Genomic DNA, 19,212 nt, shown 5'->3' on the forward strand with positions numbered 1-19,212 from the left:
AGATTGGTTTAGGTCAGTTACCAAGTAACTACTTGTGTTGTATGTACATCAACTAAACTTGCATTGCTTATGTATCTAAGGATGCTTATCACAAGCAATGCTTCGGATGCTGCTTCTGATCTACATTTTCTGCTTCAGCGACCAGGTTAAGAATATTGGTTTAGGTCTGTTACTAAGTAACTACATGTTGTACACCAGCTAAACTTGCATGGCTTATGAATCTTCAAGGATGCCTATCACTGTACATGTGATGCTTTACATTAAAATGTACTGTAACAATCCGGCCATATCGCCATTGGCGGTTTCTTGTTTTATATTGATCCACAGCTGTGTGTTTGAGAAAAAGGTAACCACCTTACATGCTTTGCACTGCCCCATTTGTGTATTGTAATTAGTGAATTTTGTTTTTTAAGGTGATCTTTGGAACTGGTGATGAATTGGGAGCAGTAACAACTACAGCAAATATGGGCTTTGTGAGGGCTGCAGAGCACCAGGTTTGTATATAGTCATACTAGATATTAAACTATAGTCACACTGTATCACTGAACAATTAGTCACTCTTAATCACTGAACATTTAGTCAAACTGTATCGCTGAACATTTAGTCACACTTTATCACTGAACATTTAGTCACACTTTATCACTGAACATTTAGTCACACTTTATCACTGAACATTTAGTGATATTTTTTTCCACTCAAAATAAAGTCACAGCTTAGTCACACTTTATCACTAAACATTTATTTAAACTTTATCTCTCAACATTTAGTCACACTTTATCTCTCAACATTTAGTAACACTTTATCACTCAACATTTAGTGATATTTTTTTCCACTCAAAATTAAGTCACAGCTTAGTCACACTTTATCACTAAACATTTAGTTAAACTTTATCTCTCAACATTTAGTCACACTTTATCTCTCAACATTTAGTCACACTTTATCACTCAACATTTAGTGATATTTTTTTCCACTCAAAATTAAGTCACAGCTTAGTCACACTTTATCACTAAACATTTAGTCACACTTTATCTCTCAACAATTAGTTACACTTTATCTCTCAACAATAAGTCACTCTTTTAAATTCAACATTTAATCACACTTTATCAATCTACATTTACTAACACTTTATCATTCAACATCAAGTCACACTTAATTACTCAACATTTAGTGAATTTTTTCACTCAACCTAAATGCTCACTATAGTCACAAATTATCACTCAACATTGAAACATACTTAACACATACTTATCAAACTTTAATCATTCACCATTGCATCACACTTTATCACTCAACATTTAGTCACACTTTATCACTGAACATTTAGTCACACTTTATCTCTCAACATTTAGTCACACTTTATCACTCAACATTTAGTCACAAATTATCACTCAACATTGAAACATACTTAACACATACTTATCAAACTTTAATCATTCACCATTGCATCACACTTTATCATTCAACATTTAGTCACACTTTATCTCTCAACATTTAGTCACACTTTATCTCTCAACATTTAGTCACACTTTATCTCTCAACATTTAGTCACACTTTATCACTCAACATTTAGTCACACTTTATCTCTCAACATTTAGTCACACTTTATCACTCAACATTTAGTCACACTTGATCTCTCAATATATCTATAATCACATCATATATCAATGAACATGTAATATTGAATTGCTACTCATTCTGATTTGAAAATATGTTAACAATTGAAGTACTTTACTCAAAGTTTGAGGAGAATTTGTTAGTGGTAAAATCTATGTCAAGTACTCATTTCCTTATGGTTTGAGGGCAGTGCTGGTAAAATCCATGAAAATTACTGATTTCCTCATGGTGTGAGGGTAGCTGTCCTGGTATAATGGATTTAGTCTACTGCACCACTTCACTCATAAAGAACATTATGTAGAATAAATGTAGAAGTCTTGTCTTGCGTTCTTTCCTTTGAGATTAATATTCTGGCTTTTAATATATCATGTTTACCTCAAGCGGTGTAGAGTTGTCAAGTGACATCAGGTGGAAAATCAAACACTGGAGAGATAATGTACATTGATACACCTGTTACCTATACAGAATATTACCATAAATACTTTATACGCTATACTGGGTAACCATTGAAAACTTTGACCTGCATGTTGTTTCATTTCGCAAATTAGTTGAGTTAAACATACAAAATCCAATAAGCAAAAGATTCTATGAATATCGGTCATGTAAAAAATGTCCAACACCCAGAAATAAGAAATATCCTACCATTACGACAGTTTGTACCAGTGTAGTTCGATAATCGTATGTGAAGACCATGATTACCTTAAGTACAACCTTGACGCACTTAATAAATAGAATTACAGTCTGCTGTCTACATCTAATCGTGCTTTGTATTGTTCTGTTTTATGTTTATAATTACTGTGATTGATTCAAGTAAATAAACATGTTCTGGTAACAATCTGTTGCTAAAAAACAGGCTAGGTTTTCTTGAGAAAAAAAAATCATATTTTTATCAAAATGAACATCAATCAAAAATGAGTTTGTATAGTGTCATACAAAATTTGAAATATTGCTTAAGGCACCTTAATGACATGTGTAATAATATTTTAGGGTTAAACAAGCGTATTTAGAAATGTGAAGCATATAAATTTACATTTAAATTTTTCAAAGAATTGCATGCATACAGTTGTGGGATCGCACAACGTTACACGATATGCGGTGTGCGTACGATGTGTGCACGGTGTGTGAACGATGTGTGAACGATGTGTGCACGATGTGCGAACGATAAAAAGTTGAACAGTCATTGCTTGCGCACATTTGTGTGCACGATGGACGAACGATGTGCGATAACAATCGTGGTTGGTGTAAATTGAGGAATGCCTCAGAAATTGTGTTTTCAGTATTTTTTAAACGACCTTAATCGACACATATGAAATTACAACACAGTCCCGTAAACAGGTAAACATAGCCACTTTGTACATGTACCTGAACCGTAGTTTTCCCCCCCCGGGGCGCTTACGTATTTCGTCGGGTAGGGCCATAGGTGTGAAATCCCAGGTGAAGGGGAGCTATAGGCAAACCGAATGCAAATAACAAATACTAAACGTACGGTATCGCATATCAGCTCTATGTGTCAGGTATACGTACAAGCCAGGTAAAACTCCGGTCACTCATCAAATTGTTATTTACCTGTTCTGTTACCTTGGAGCCAAACCCATTCAATGGTCACTGTAATGCTGTGTTACATGCATTGTAAAACTGTACATAATCTTCATGACTGTGATGAGAAATTACAGTAATATATACAGTTTTCATTATTGCATACTAGCTTTCCGTATTTGTTTCATTCCGTAATATTGATCTACAAATTGTACCAAATCGCACAGTTGTGCGGAGAGAAGCGCACAGCGGGGCGAACAATTGTTAAATCGCACAATTGTGCACACCATGTGTGGACGACGGTGTGTGAACGATGTATGCACGGTGTGCGCACGCTATTTTTGGTGCGTTGTGCGGTCACACAACTGTATCATGGTTCTTCATGTGACTTTCTGATATGGTGTCGTCGCTATCGACTTTCTGATATGGTGTCGCAGCTATCGACTTTCTGGTATGGTGTCCCAGCTATCGACTTCCTGATATTGTGTCGTAGCTATTGACTTTCTGATATGGTATCGCAGCTATAGACTTTCTAATATGGTGTTGTAGCTATCGACTTTCTGATATGGTGTAGCAGCTATCGACTTTCTGGTATGGTGTCGCAGCTATCGACTTTCTGATATGGTGTCGCAGCTATCGATTTTCTGATATGGTGTCGCAGCTATCGACTTTCTGGTATGGTGTCGCAGCTAGTGACTTCCTGATATGGTGTCTTACCTTTCGACTTTCTGATATGGTGTCGAAGCTATCGACTTTCTGATACGGTGTTGTAACTATCGACTTTCTGATATGGTGTCTCAGCTATCGACTTGATGATATGATGTCATAGCTATCGACTTTCTGATATGATGTCGTAGCTATCGACTTTCTGATACGGTGTTGTAACTATCGACTTTCTGATATGATGTCGTAGCTATCGACTTTCTGATATGGGGTCGCAGCTATCGGATTCCCGATATGGTGTGGCAGCTATCGACTTCCCGAATGGTGTCGCAGCTATCGATTTTCTGATAGGGTGTCGCAGCTATCGACTTCCTGATATGATGTCGCAGCTATCAATTACAGTAATATATACAGTTTTCATTATTGCATACTAGCTTTCCGTATTTGTTTCATTCCGTAATATTGATCTACAAATTGTACCAAATCGCACAGTTGTGCGGAGAGAAGCGCACAGCGGGGCGAACAATTGTTAAATCGCACAATTGTGCACACCATGTGTGGACGACGGTGTGTGAACGATGTATGCACGGTGTGCGCACGCTATTTTTGGTGCGTTGTGCGGTCACACAACTGTATCATGGTTCTTCATGTGACTTTCTGATATGGTGTCGCAGCTATCAGCTTTCTGATATGGTGTCGCAACTATTGACTTTCTGATATGGTGTCGGCGCTATCGACTTTCTGATATGGTGTTGCAGCTATCAACTTTCTGATATGGTGTAGCAGCTATCGACTTTCTGGTATGGTGTCGCAGCTATCGACTTTCTGATATGGTGTCGCAGCTATCGACTTTCTGATATGGTGTTGTAACTATCGACTTCCTGATATGGTGTCGCAGCTATCGACTTAATGATATGATGTCATAGCTATCGACTTCCTGATATGGTGTCGCAGCTATCGACTTTCTGGTATGGTGTCGCAGCTATCGGCTTCCTGATATGGTGTCGCAGCTATCGACTTCCTGATATGGTGTCGCAGCTATCGACTTTATGATATGATGTCGCAGCTATCGACTTCCCGAATGGTGTCGCAGCTATCGATTTTCTGGTATGGTGTCGCAGCTATCGGATTCCTGATATGGTGTCGCAGCTATCGACTTCCTGATATGGTGTCGCAGCTATCGACTTTATGATATGATGTCGCAGCTATCGACTTTCTGATATGGTGTCGTAGCTATCAACTTTCTGGTATGGTGTCGCAGCTATCGACTTTCTGGTATGGTGTCGCAGCTATCGACTTTCTGGTATGGTGTCGCAGCTATCGGATTCCTGATATGGTGTGGCAGCTATCGACTTCCTGATATGGTGTCGTCACTATCGACTTTCTGATATGGTGTCGCAACTATCGACTTCCTGATATGGTGTCGCAGCTATAGGATTCCTGATATGGTGTCGCAGCTATCGACTTTCTGATATGGTGTCGCAGCTATCGACTTTCTGATATGGTGTCACAGCTATCGACTTTATGATACGGTGTTGCAGCTATCGACTTTCTGATATGGTGTTGCAGCTATCAACTTTCTGATATGGTGTCGTCGCTATCGACTTTCTGATATGGTGTCGCAGCTATTGAATTTCTGATATGTTGTCGCAGCTATCGACTTAATGATATAATGTCGCAGCTATTGACTTTCTGATATGGTGTCGCAACTATCGACTTTCTGATATGGTGTCGCAACTATTGACTTTCTGATATGGTGTCGCAGCTATCGACTTTCTGATATGGTGTCGCAGCTATCGACTTTCTGATATGATGTCGCAGCTATCGACTTCCTGATATGGTGTCGTAGCTATCGACTTCCTGATATGGTGTCGTAGCTATCGACTTTCTGATATGGTGTCGCAGCTATCGTGTGGTTTGATTGATAATGTCTATTACCTGTAACTGAGCGAGATCGGGTTATCTCAGTCGAGGACTAAGATTCTGTAACATAATTCCTACCGAGGTATAAATCGCGGTTGGAAGTTTACAGAATCTTAGACCAAGAGAGCAAAACAAATGTATCACTTGCATTAGCTCGCAGATAAATACATCACTGTGAGAAAACTAATGTCTCGTAAACGTGCCAGACAGATCTGACAGGATAGAAAAATCTAGCAATTGTAGCCGGCTATCAAGTGGGATATCCCTGTCTGAGGTATGAGAATATAATACTCTTTCATGCCCAGGGGTGTAGGATAAAACCAGATTTGAAACTCCCAAGGGTGGAATTTCCCTATCCTACACCATTGGGCATAAAAGAGTATTTTTCTCTCATTCCAACCACCAGCATAAGTTCAGAAGCCATGAAAATGTATTTGGACTGGCCACTATTTTGAAAATATCAATTTTTTCCCCTGGGCTTTTTAGACGAAAATGAATCACATCTTTCTAGCGTATACGGTAAATATATCGTAAAAGGTTTTAATTTCATCAAGTCGCCTTTTCCACAATTTGCGGCATCGTAGAGTTCCAAATTCGTGACATCATGTCATTTTTAGGTCACCTGAGACAAAGTCTCAAGTGACCTATTGCGATCGCCTTTTGTCCGTCGTCATCCGTCTGTAAACAATTTACATTTTCGACTTCTTCTCCAAAACCCCTGAACCAATTTCATTGAAATTTTGCAGGGACCTTCCATGGACAAAGGTCAACAAAAATAGTTGCCGGTTTAGTCTAAGCCCCCAAAGGCCTGAGGGGCGGGGCCAAAAAGGGTCAAATTGACTAAAATTTCAAAAATCGTCTTCTCCGAAACCCCTGAACCAATTTCAATAAAATTTTGCAGGGACCTTCCATGGACAAAGTTTTTTGTCACTTTGAATAATAATTCTGTTCATGTTAAAAACAAATACTCTCTGTATAAATATATCAGGTGACTGTTAAGGCCCATGGGCCTCTTGTTAAGTCATTGTGATGTCGCCGCTTGAAAAGGGGTGAAAAATAGAAATTTCCTACACCCCTTTCTTACCCTGGACAGCTCTATCTTACACACAGGGAAATGAGAGAAAACTGTGTATATCATTATGTTATCGGCATAACAATCACAGCAACTGTTATAATAACAACAGATCTCTCTGATCAGTTTGGAATAAAGGTAGACACCCTGAAGGAATCCCAAAATATAAAAATTAAATTTGATTTGTGGTGTACCTTCACACATAATCATTATACCCCAGCAACAAAGTTAGGGGGGGTATACTGGAATCACCCTGTCTTGATGTCTGGATGTCTGTGTCTGTCGTCTGCAGTAACTTGTCCAGAAAACTCCTCCTTAATTAAGGGTTTCATTGAAACTTTGCATGACTGATCAGTATCTTATGTTGTTGTGCACTGGCATTTTAATTTGGGATTTCAACCCTTTGTGATGGAGTTATTCCCCTTTGTGCGAAATACTTGTTTATATTTTTGTTATTTTATTTTTTTGTTTTTAATAAAATAGTGATAACCATAACTCATTACTAGTGGGAGACTATATTGATTTGCATAAGTAAGCCTTTAGCGTACAGTTCTGGTTTAAATAGGAGCGTGGGTATTAGTTATAGCCTTTGGCTTACAGTTCTAGTGTGATATGGAAAATACATTTGTCAAGGTTATTTTTCTGCAGTGAGACTGAAGAAGAAGAGAAGACTGAATATACTTTTCTGTTGAATTTGTCAAAATAAAGGAATTTATTCTTCAGATGTTTAGCAATTATTAGCCCACCATCATCTGATGGTGGGCTATTCAAATCACCCTGCGTCCTTGGTCCGTCCATCCGTCGTCCGTCCTGAAACAATTCTTGTTATCGGTAATTTTCAAGAAGTACCAGAGGGATCTTTTATCAAATTTTATTTGTAGGTTCCCCTTGGTCCTTAGCTGTACAGGGCAACTTTTGAGACTGATCGTATAAATAACATGTCCGACAGGCAGTCGTCTTGGATTTTGATAGTGAAAGTTTGTTATCACTATTTCTCGGGAAGTACCAGAGGGATCTTTCTCAAATTTTATATGTAGGTTCCCCTTGTTCCCTTGTTGTGCAGCAGTGCCTGAAATGGACGGTCGCCCGCTCGCCGATGGCAATTAAAGTCTTGCTCGGGTGACCAAAAGTTGTCAAAAGTGAGGTATAGTCACTGGCCTAACAAAAATAGTTTGGGCGAATGTCGAAAAATTTATGAATAAAAGAAATTATAGTCCATTCCACATTAACTGGGGGGCAGTACATTTTTCAGTTGTCATTACTTCGATTTGAATCGAACTGTCTGTGATTTAGAAAATGTGATGAATTTTTTTTCTTCATATTTTCTATATAAATATTGCCACGGTGTCTTCTTTGAGGTGCAAGTTTTGTGTTTTGGGGAAGCATGTCAGGTTTTAACTAGGGTTGAAGAATTAAAAATACAATGTTTTATTCTGTTTTACATATTACAAACATTGTCATGTTATATGTAATTTAAAGGTGCTGAAGCATTGTGTTAAATGCTGTGGAAATATTTCTTCCCAAAATTATTTGGGCCACCAATATGTCATTTGGGCATTAGTGCTTCAAATTTTTTACTCGACCCCAAACAAATGTTGGGCCAGCCAATGCAGGTTTCCTACTATCCTTTATTGTTCATGTTTACTTTTGACATTGTTGACATTGAAGGTTTGTTAGTACTATTTCTCGGGAATAACTTATATTTTGAGACTGACCATAAAAACAAAATGGCCAAAGGAATTAGAACTAAACAGGTCTTTCTCATATTGCAATGATCAATTCTATTTCTTTCACATTAAGTACTGTACTAGTAAATATCAGTATTAAGTTTAGATCAAAGGTTATCTCAAGGTGCTTTTACTGTTAACATGACTCGATCAAACAGATTAGAGGAAAGAAGAGAAAATATCGAACTGACAGAGAACTAATGAAGATGGTACAATGGTGGGCGCCAATATCCCTCTGGGATCTCTTGCATTAGGCTTCACATGGTGATTGTTCTTGCAAATAGGACTGAATCTAGCATTGTGCGTCACCAGTTATCCAATAAGTCTTTTTAATCTAAATATTTAAAAATAAAAGTAGTCATTGATCATGAATCAGAATGTCAAATGCAGCAGATAAGACTAGCACAAAAAGCACTACTTGAAATGACCAGAAAAAAAAAAAATAAAAAAATACAAAGTATGAATTCACTGTAGCCACTTAAACCTCCATTATAGCAAATGTAATGTTATATTTCATCTGCCATTATCCTGTCAGCTGTTGTCCCTTTTTTTAAATCAATTCTGGAATTATTTTCCGTTTATGAAGTTCCTGTTGTTGCCTTTATAACATCATACTCTGTGTGAAAGTTGACACTCCTTTTAGGACTTAAATTGACATCTGACAGGATGCCAAGAAAAGGTAATTTCTTTATATGATGGATTTCCATTGAAATATTAACCATGTTAGCCCTTTCTACCATCAGATTAGATTGTAATCATTGAACGTGGCGATGCTACAAAGAAATCAGCACTATTTATAATTCAAGAAATTAGCTTTCACCTTGAATAGGTTGTGTTTCAATATAACTTGTTTCTCTGACATTGATTTTTTTCCTTTCAAGCAGGCTTCTGGTTGTAGGTCTATTTTTAAACAAAACCAATTCTGTCATAATCACAAATGGTTGGAACGGAAAGGCTGTCGCTAGAGTTAGCAGTATTGTGGTGGGAACCTAATGGTTACACTTCCCTTTGCGGGTATCCCATCCTGTTTTCTAGTTGGAGGGATCACCATCAGTGTCACGCTGGACAACAAGTGATTCAGACAAATGTTCATTGGCAGTGATTTTGTCCAACACAGGGTAATGAAAAGAAGTTATCAGCCTTAAAGGGGTAGATGTGTTATTAGGGCCCCGTATCGGAGATACGGGTGCCCTATAGTAATCACTCTGTCTGTCTGTCTGTCTGTCTGTCCGTCTGTCCGTCCACAAATTTTGTTCCTGGCTGATAACTTTGGTATTTATTGACCGATGTACATGAAACTTGGTCAAGATGTTTAGTTCACAAAAATATACATTGAGGTAAAAAATCAAGGTCAAAGGTCAAGGTCATTAGGTTCAAAGGTCAAGGTCAAATTTTACATCTTTTCACTGATGAACATTTCGCTATGACATTATGAAGCAAAGTTGTTCAGAATTAAACAAAGGGACACGCCGAGGTAAAAAGTCAAGGTCTAAGGTCAAGGTTATTGTATTCAAATGTCAAGGTCAAATTTTGCATCTTTTCACTGATGAACATTTTGTTATGACATGATGAAGCAAAGTTGATCAGAATTAAACAAGGAGTCAACTGACTAAAGGTCAAGGTCATTGGATCAAAGGTCAAGGTTAAATTTTGTATCTTTTCACTGGTGAACATTTCGCTATGACACTTTGAAGCAATGTTGCTCAGAATTAAACAAGGAGTCAATTGACCAAAGGTCAAGGTCACTTGGTCAAAGGTGAAGGTTAAATTTTGTACCTTTTCCCTGATGAACATTTTGTTGTGACATTATGAAGCAATGTTGTTCAGAACTTAACACAGAGTCAACTGACATTAGGTCCAGGTTACGGGGTCCAAAGGGTCAAGGTCAAGTTTTGTATTTTCACTGATGAACATTTTGTTATGATATCAAGAAGCAAAGTTGGTCGGAATTAAAGAATAAGTCAACTTACCAAAGTTCAGGGTCACTGGGTTAATGGTCAAGGTCATTTGGGTCCAATGGTCAAAGACAAAGTGGATCTCTGACTTTGACCCTGGCTCTTGATGGAGGAGGTATATAAGGTGAAATAAAACAAATCAAAGCTAACAAATGAGTATTACATCGGTATTTACATTTCTGTTAGCCCAGCAAATATGGAGGTGGAAGAAAACAAGACTCACATCATAGTACATGTAAAATGAACTTGCGATTCTTTTTGAAGTCCAAATGTCAAACGTCAAGCCCAGCTATATGGGCAGATTGCTTCTTGATGATTATGGGGGATATATTGCCACAAGACGGGGCCCTTACTGACCTGTCAGTGTTCTAGTTTTACAAATATTTCTCAGTCATAATGTCAGGCTGCAGGTATCACATTGACCTTTGACTAGCTTTACCACAAGTTACATGTTATATTGGTCAATTTTTATACGCCCGTCAAGTTTGACGGAAGTATCATGGTATGGGGTTGTCTGTCCATCCTTCCGTCCGGCGTAAACTTAATTTGTTTGTCCGGCAATCTCCTCCTACATTTTTCGACCGATCTCTTTGAAACTTATACATTATATGTATACATTTTAATCATGATATGAAGTTGTGTCTCCCTTAAACGAATTTTGATTCGACCATTTGTCCAGAAGTTATTGCCCTTTGTTCATTTCAGTATTTGTATTTGTGTCCAAAAATCTCCTCCTACATTTTTTATAGCATGTCAGCTAACCACTCTTAGAATGATGCAGATCTTATTATAATGTAAGAAAGTATAAAACACTACATATGGCATTCGACGGGCGTATATTGTTCCGCCCCACGGTACTCTTGTTTTTTTTTATTTTACCACCAAAAAATTGAAATTGTATTTTATACATTTATTGCCCTTACTATAGAGAAACACGATTCTTCGTTTTTTTGAGGTTCATGTTTCACGATTAGGTTTTCGCCCTCATAAACAGGATTGATTGAAGAGAAACAAAGAATCATATTTCCCTACAGTAAAGGCAATACATGTTTTATTATGCTAAAAATAAAAAAATTAATTGATAAAGAAACCCACAATAGTAGAGATGATGAGGTTGACCGCCAGTGTTGTTGTCTGCTTGCGTCATTCATAACAAGTTTCTAGTGGCACTTAATTAATTGTCAATTTTTGTAGAAAGTCTCCAAATAAGGAGAAAATGATTGGGGAAATTTGAGCCCAGGATGATGAGGGCGACTTGTTTTATTGCCCCATCATATGTGACCTGAGTATCATCAAATCAGACACACCATCATAAAGATGAGGTTCCTCTGGATCTGAATAAGAGTGAAACATTTTTTTTATTTAGTACTAAATTTAACTAATATTCATCTTTGATGTAAAATTCATGTTCATTGCAGTCATTATCATATTTTGTTTAAGAGACACTTGATCTATACAGTGTACTGTGTGATCATGAAATGTTTCTTTAAAAAGCCTTATGGTAGGTCATATTTAATTTTAAAAAGAAAAATTTGCATCTGTATGTGCATGTCTTTGATGCATAATATTTTCTTCCTAGTTTGGTAGTGCATGGCACTTACTAATATGAATTTGATTAGGCAAGCCTAGGTTTGTTGTATTCTTGAGTAGTCAGGAGTAGTCAGGAGTTTAATTGCTTGATGTGTAATATTTAGTCCTAGTAGGAGAGTTGTATATAAACATTAATGACACCGAATACCTATATGAAGGTTGAATATCAAGGTTGCAGATTAAGCATGCCTGCCTTTGTTGTAACCAGGAGTAGTCGGGATTATAATTGGGAATTTTGTTAAGTTGCTTTTTAGTCTTCAACCAGTTCCCTGTCATAGTCTTAGAAATTTGATACAAGGGTGCTGGAAAATTGTAGTGTGAAGTGTGGCACGGAAGTCTCTGATGCCTGAGTCCCATACAGGTTTGAGTTTTGTCCTTTTATCTGACTCCTCTCCATAGTTGGAATGAGGTCTGTGTGGAACTAAAGTCCCTGTTCTTTCCTATAGCAAGATTGAGTTTTTGATGGTATGGGACTGAACTCCCTGTTATTTCCTATAGCAAGATTGAGTTTTTGATGGTATGGGACTGAACTCCCTGTTCTTTCCTATAGCAAGATTGAGTTTTTGATGGTATGGGACTGAACTCCCTGTTCTTTCCTATAGCAAGATTGAGTTTTTGATGGTATGGGACTGAACTCCCTGTTCTTTCCTATAGCAAGATTGAGTTTTTGATGGTATGGGACTGAACTCCCTGTTCTTTCCTATAGCAAGATTGAGTTTTTGATGGTATGGGACTGAACTCCCTGTTCTTTCCTATAGCAAGATTGAGTTTTTGATGGTATGGGACTGAACTCCCTGTTCTTTCCTATAGCAAGATTGAGTTTTTGATGGTATGGGACTGAACTCCCTGTTCTTTCCTATAGCAAGATTGAGTTTTTGATGGTATGGGACTGAACTCCCTGTTCTTTCCTATAGCAAGATTGAGTTTTTGATGGTATGGGACTGAACTCCCTGTTCTTTCCTATAGCAAGATTGAGTTTTTGATGGTATGGGACTGAACTCCCTGTTCTTTCCTATAGCAAGATTGAGTTTTTGATGGTATGGGACTGAACTCCCTGTTCTTTCCTATAGCAAGATTGAGTTTTTGATGGTATGGGACTGAACTCCCTGTTCTTTCCTATAGCAAGATTGAGTTTTTGATGGTATGGGACTGAACTCCCTGTTCTTTCCTATAGCAAGATTGAGTTTTTGATGGTATGGGACTGAACTCCCTGTTCTTTCCTATAGCAAGATTGAGTTTTTGATGGTATGGGACTGAACTCCCTGTTCTTTCCTATAGCAAGATTGAGTTTTTGATGGTATGGGACTGAACTCCCTGTTCTTTCCTATAGCAAGATTGAGTTTTTGATGGTATGGGACTAAACTCCCTGTTCTTTCCTATAGCAAGATTGAGTTTTTGATGGTATGGGACTGAACTCCCTGAATCCTTTTTATACTGATATTGAGTTTTGTATGGGACAATATATATAAGTCCTTGCATTGATCCACACCTTTTTGAAGGAGGCTTGGCCCCTTTGCAATTATTCAGCAAAATTTGTTGAAACTATCACATAATGGTGATGCAGCTATATATGTGGAGGTGATTTTAAGAAAATCAAAGCATTCTGAAAAATGCAGTAAAAATTTGTTTTGATATTTTCCATTTTTTAGGCGTATGACATTATTGGGAAACTATAACAATAATAAAAACAATGAAAAGATGCTTTGCTAATTAAACCAAACAAATAGTTCCTTTATCACAAGATGTACAAAATACATTACACAAAGTCTTTACCGTAAAAACCCATGTAATTTGCGCACTTTTTTTCCAGAAATATAACAATTAGTAGAGCTATTGTTAACGGGTAATCACAGAGATAGTGTTAGCTAATTACTGCATTGTAATTTGTAAAAAATATCGCCAAACCACGGACTTAGATAATCTAATTCCGTGGCCAAACTGAACTGTGACATGACCTGGTTTGAGGTGACGTAACCCAAGCCGCCATGATGAGCCCTTCTCACTGATCGTAATTATGATCAATAAAAGGTATCTAATTACGTCTTTCACCAGGAGATATGCACCAGCGGTTATTAAACATCGAATTACTTATTAATTGATATGTTTTTATAAGCAAGTAAATGTTTTATGTAAAATATTGCTAAAATGAATTGATGTATGCCGATATGCGCACACGTGTGTTATGTGTGATCAGATAATTCAAAGAAAACAAGCAACAAAATACACATTTTACGTAGTTTCTTCTTGGTTTTAAATATCATTATACATCAATGAAAAAAAATCATAGAAATATATTTTAAAAAAAAAATATTCAGAGATCGATTTTCGGAGCATGAACATCGTTTCTTTGGGTTTTTTGGGTGCGCAAAATATTCGAGTAGAAGGTTTTTTCCCGATTTTCAGCCTCAAAAAGTACCTGCGCAAATTACACAGGTGCGCAAATTACATGGGTTTTTACGGTAATTGAAAATTGATGAATAAATGTCATTATATCTACAAGCTAAAAGCAAGCAGGACACACATTATCATACAAAAACAGTGAAATATTGAACAGCTATACACTATGGCTGTCTATTTCATTTATTTGAAATTTTAAAACATTTTCATCTGGATGAGAGTTGTCTTCCTTGAAAAATATTAAGTATTTGTAGAGAGATAAACCTCGTCATAATCATCTCCTTCACATACCTAAAAACAGATGGACTTAATTTAAATAAGAATATCATAATTGTCTGATTGACTTAATTGTACATTTATCAGGTGGATCAAAGTTTAACAAATAAAAGTATTGTGTATGCATGCCTATTGTGTTCTTCAATCAAATTTTCCTGATAACCTACATTTTTGTTTTGTTGCTTTTTAGTCACCCCTGGGGGAACCCCAGCTATTCATTTCAGTTTCAGTCCAAGATTTTGACATCTGTTGCCTACCATCACTCTGAAGAGCTTTCGTGTGTTTGCTTCTGTCGGAATATACCAGGTGCTAATTACAAGCTCTTGGATAACTCAGATATAGATTTCCTTTTCAAACAGGAATAACATACAACCTAAAGAAGTTCCAAATTTCACATGGGAATTACATATAACCTAAAGATGTTCCGAGGATGAATCAGGCACCTTTTAGGTTCTCGAAGGCCGTAGACTGTTATAATATGGATTGCTGTTGATTGGTTTAGATATTTTATGTCTGACCATCGAATACCGTAAATATTCCCGTATAATGTACGTGCACTTTTTTAAGGAAAAATGAACGTGTCAATAAAGGGGTGCACGGATGCTCGAGAACAATTAATCCAAAACCAGTCCTTGGTCACGACCATTTGATTTAACGCAAATTTTTCGGGGATTTTCTGAAATGTTTTGAAATAAGCTCACAGCAATAAACTGTTAAATTTCGTTGAATAACTCCAGATTGCATTGTCTATTTAACCTTTACAAAAAATTGCAAGTTTAAGTCATAATATCCGATAGAACCGGATAAATAAACTCGAGTAAAGTAGGCCCAACTTTTAGGTACGATACCAGGTATGGGGAAACAACGGAGAATTGCATCGTAATAAGCACTCTGGGGTTAAAATGGCATACTTGGGTAAAATCATGCTGAACTATTTAATCTTGACAGTAGGACTTTGTCAAAACGACATGGGGAAAGTGGCAAAGTTTGCAAGTTTGTGTATTGCAAAGAGTCAAGGTATTTACCGGTATAGGAACTCACAATGTCACATATATGTGAATTGAACCGATAATTATCAAAGTTATTAAATATTAACGGGCTCAAAACAGCCAAATACATTCTGATCTTTTCTTTTCAAAGAAGAATTGCTGAAATCACAATTATTTTGTATTTTTCATGTCTTGTGAATTTGGCTGTTTGCGGTCCTCGTCGGACCTGTTTGAGTGACTGCCTTTAACAAAGCGTACACACACACTCTACGATAGGCCTATTGATGTCCGATTCAGTCAGATTTGCAGACGATCAGAAAACTACTTTGAATCATGTTTTTATAAAAAAAAAAGTGAAAGATTTATCGGTATATAAGATTGAATCTTTTCTAAAAGTTATTGTTGTGAAAACAACATTGTTTTATTCCAATTACCTGTTCTGCCCATGCCATTTGACAACAGACAGGTGAAAATATGTCAGTTGTAGCTTGGTCAATGATTTATTATACTGAAAATGATCATATAGAAATGTAGGGGATGGGGTGATGTTTATGTCATTTTGACATATTTCTAGTTTTAACTGTTGTATTCAATATATAGTCATATACCTACAAGTAAAGCTTTTGATATTACATGAAGACAATAAAATATATCAACATTTAAGTCTGTGTCTTCTGTGAGTCAATAATTATGCCTTTGTATCAGAATTAAGCTTTATTTCTTTAGTACGTGTGATCATTGCATTTGTCTTAGTTCATCGCATACACACTTCCCAGGAATTTCTCGCTATTGAAATGCCTTATACGCAATACGGGAAATGACAACACAAAAATGTGAAAAATGTGTATAAAAAGAAGGGTGTATAGTCCTTAAACAATCATGTCAGTGTTTTAGATAATGTTAGCTATTAATCTACCTATGCTTTCATGGCAATTTGATGGTGTTTAATCAATTCTAGTCGGGCAAAGTACTTTTACCAACCTGCCTCATAGTTCTTGTCACTGAGTCAGTCGCCATCATCAGATTGCAAATGATGTTAAGACTGTAAACAGTTTCAAGTGATAAAGTTACGAATGTTCATTTCCTAACAACCTACATCTGGTGTATGCAAGCCTCTGTTTTTTGTTCTTGGGTCTAACTGGATCAAGTCACCTGCGATTTTTTCTTCTTCTTTTTTTCTCTCTTATAAAACCCACACTGAGTTTTGAAGACATCAATTTGTGATCATGTGACCCTTGTGTACAATTCAATCAATTTTAGTAGTTACCTCTCTGAAAGAATAGGTTGCATGGTAGAACCGTGGGGGACACTAAATGTTTGGAGTGTGAAGGTAAATAACACATACAATGTACCTTACTGGGTTTCCTAAAGAATCACTAAAACAAATGGGTGAGACTTATGTTATGCATGGAAAGAAATTAACAATGCTACGAAAACAATTTTACGGAATTAGTTAATTAATACAGGCTATCTGATGAAACTTCTTAAAAGCAGTTTTTACAATATTTTGACTTGGCCAAAGGAAGCAGTGTCTGCACAAAGCCATTTAGGGTGCATGGCCTGCAGCTTAGAAAAATGGCTTATAATAGGTAGGTATAATTTTGAAATGTCTAATAATCTGTTTCACACTTAATTTAGAGCATATGCACCACAGAAATTTCACACATGAATGCGTCAAATCTGATCAGAGCCTCAGTGGTTCCCACAGGGATTACATTCAACAGATCGCAAAGCGTCAAATCTGATCAGAGCCTCAGTGGTTCCCACAGGGATTATATTCAACAGATCGCAATTCTGTTTATGAAAGGCAGTTTTGGTTATTTGATGTGGACATACTGTTATAGAAGGAAAGCGTAATCCGGCAGGACATTTTGACAGTGTGATCTTTAGCTAATTTTACATTAATAAAATCAAGAATACGAACAAAGGGTTTATTAGTCCCCTGTTAGTACCAGCCACCACTGTGCGTCATTTTGACGGGGGTTTCGAATTCTCATACACTCTGTTACAAACCATTGTAACCTACTATTGCTAGACTTTTTATGTGAGAACCTGTTGGATAATGAATGTTTTACTCTCGATCCATCGTTTGCAGAGTTTTGTTCTTTGTTTAGCATGTATCAAATTTGCAATTGTCTGCATCTCATTTCATATACATACTCTATCACAGACAATTGTTAGATTTTGTCGATATGCATCCATCAGGATGGGAGGTGTTACATTCTAAAATTTGCTCTGTCACCTACAATTGTTAAACTTTAAATTTGTGAGTACCTCTTGGGAAGGCAGAGTGTTACATACAGAAATTGATATCTTTAATTGTGCCCAATAGTTTACAGTTATGGCCCTTTCTCTGCCATTCTGCGCTTTGCCCGTCATGTATCTCTTATAAACTCAGTCAGCTATCATTGGATAATTGTTTTTAGGTCACCTGAGCTTTAGCTCAAGTGACCTATTGCTATCCGTTTTCGTCCGTCGTCGTCCGTCGTCCGTCGTACGTCGTCCGTTAACATTTTACATTTCAAACTTAAAGTCAAGTTCTGCTGGCCCGATTGAACTGAAAGTTGGTAGGAATGACCAACACATGGTCCTGACAAAGTGTTGTTATTTTTTGGGTCGATCAGAAATCCAATATGGCCGCCACTGCCGCCATTTTGAAAAACTATTTCAAACTTAAAGTCAAGTTCTGCTGGGCCGATTGAACTGCAAGTTGGTAGGAATGATATACTCATGGTCCTGACAAAGTGTTGTTATTTTTCGGGTCCATCAGAAATCCAATATGGCCGCCAATGCCGCCATTTTGAAAATATTATTTCAAACTTAAAGTCAAGTTCTAAGGGGCCGATTTAACTTCAACCTTTTAGGAATGAACGACCCATGGTCCTGACAAAGTGTTGTTAATTTTTCGGGTCCGTCAGAAATCGAAAATGCACAAATTAGGAAATAAGACAACTCGTCCTGTTATGCAACATAATCTCATATATGATTTTGTGGGACGAGTTGTCTAACATATTTGTTTTAGTTATTTGCTCAAATAATTTCATCGTGCATTCGATAGGTCTCTTTGTTATTAATGATGGTACATATATGCATCATGTTTATACCACTACCTACCAGGTACTTGAATTCTGCCTGATTAAATTTTCGCTTTAGTCCGCTTGTTTCTTTTGAGTGTTATTTGGTAAAATGACTCGACCGACATCCGGGCGTTTAATCCAGTTCTTCCGGTTTGGTAAGTTTACAACGCAGTTTCAGAATGTTGTAAAGAAATCATTTTTTCACACACATTTTAATTTTTGCAAACACTTTCATATGTTTAAAATGAGTATTCATAAGCTCTCTGAATAATTATATCCTTTTATTTAATGAGACTAAACACGAGTCGTCGAGTGTTATGAATTACGCAGTCACCATATATATATATAACATACTGGTCACATTTACGATCCCGTAAAACTTGGTTTAGACTG

The 19,212-nt window shown here is 37.0% G+C and overlaps 1 protein-coding gene across 2 annotated transcripts in view; it reads left to right on the forward strand.

Annotated features, from left to right (window-relative positions):
- Window positions 1-19,212, forward strand: part of LOC110442393 (UPF0415 protein C7orf25 homolog) — a 196,287-nt gene that overhangs the window by 149,976 nt on the left and 27,099 nt on the right. For both annotated transcript variants that reach the window (XM_021485979.1, XM_021485977.1), the window contains exon 6: window positions 414-494. In XM_021485979.1, the coding sequence (XP_021341654.1) occupies window positions 414-494 (81 nt within the window). The remainder of the gene's footprint in view (window positions 1-413; window positions 495-19,212) is intronic.

Source organism: Mizuhopecten yessoensis, unplaced genomic scaffold (assembly GCF_002113885.1).
Source record: "Mizuhopecten yessoensis strain PY_sf001 unplaced genomic scaffold, ASM211388v2 scaffold716259, whole genome shotgun sequence".
Taxonomy (NCBI): Eukaryota; Metazoa; Mollusca; class Bivalvia; order Pectinida; family Pectinidae; genus Mizuhopecten; species Mizuhopecten yessoensis.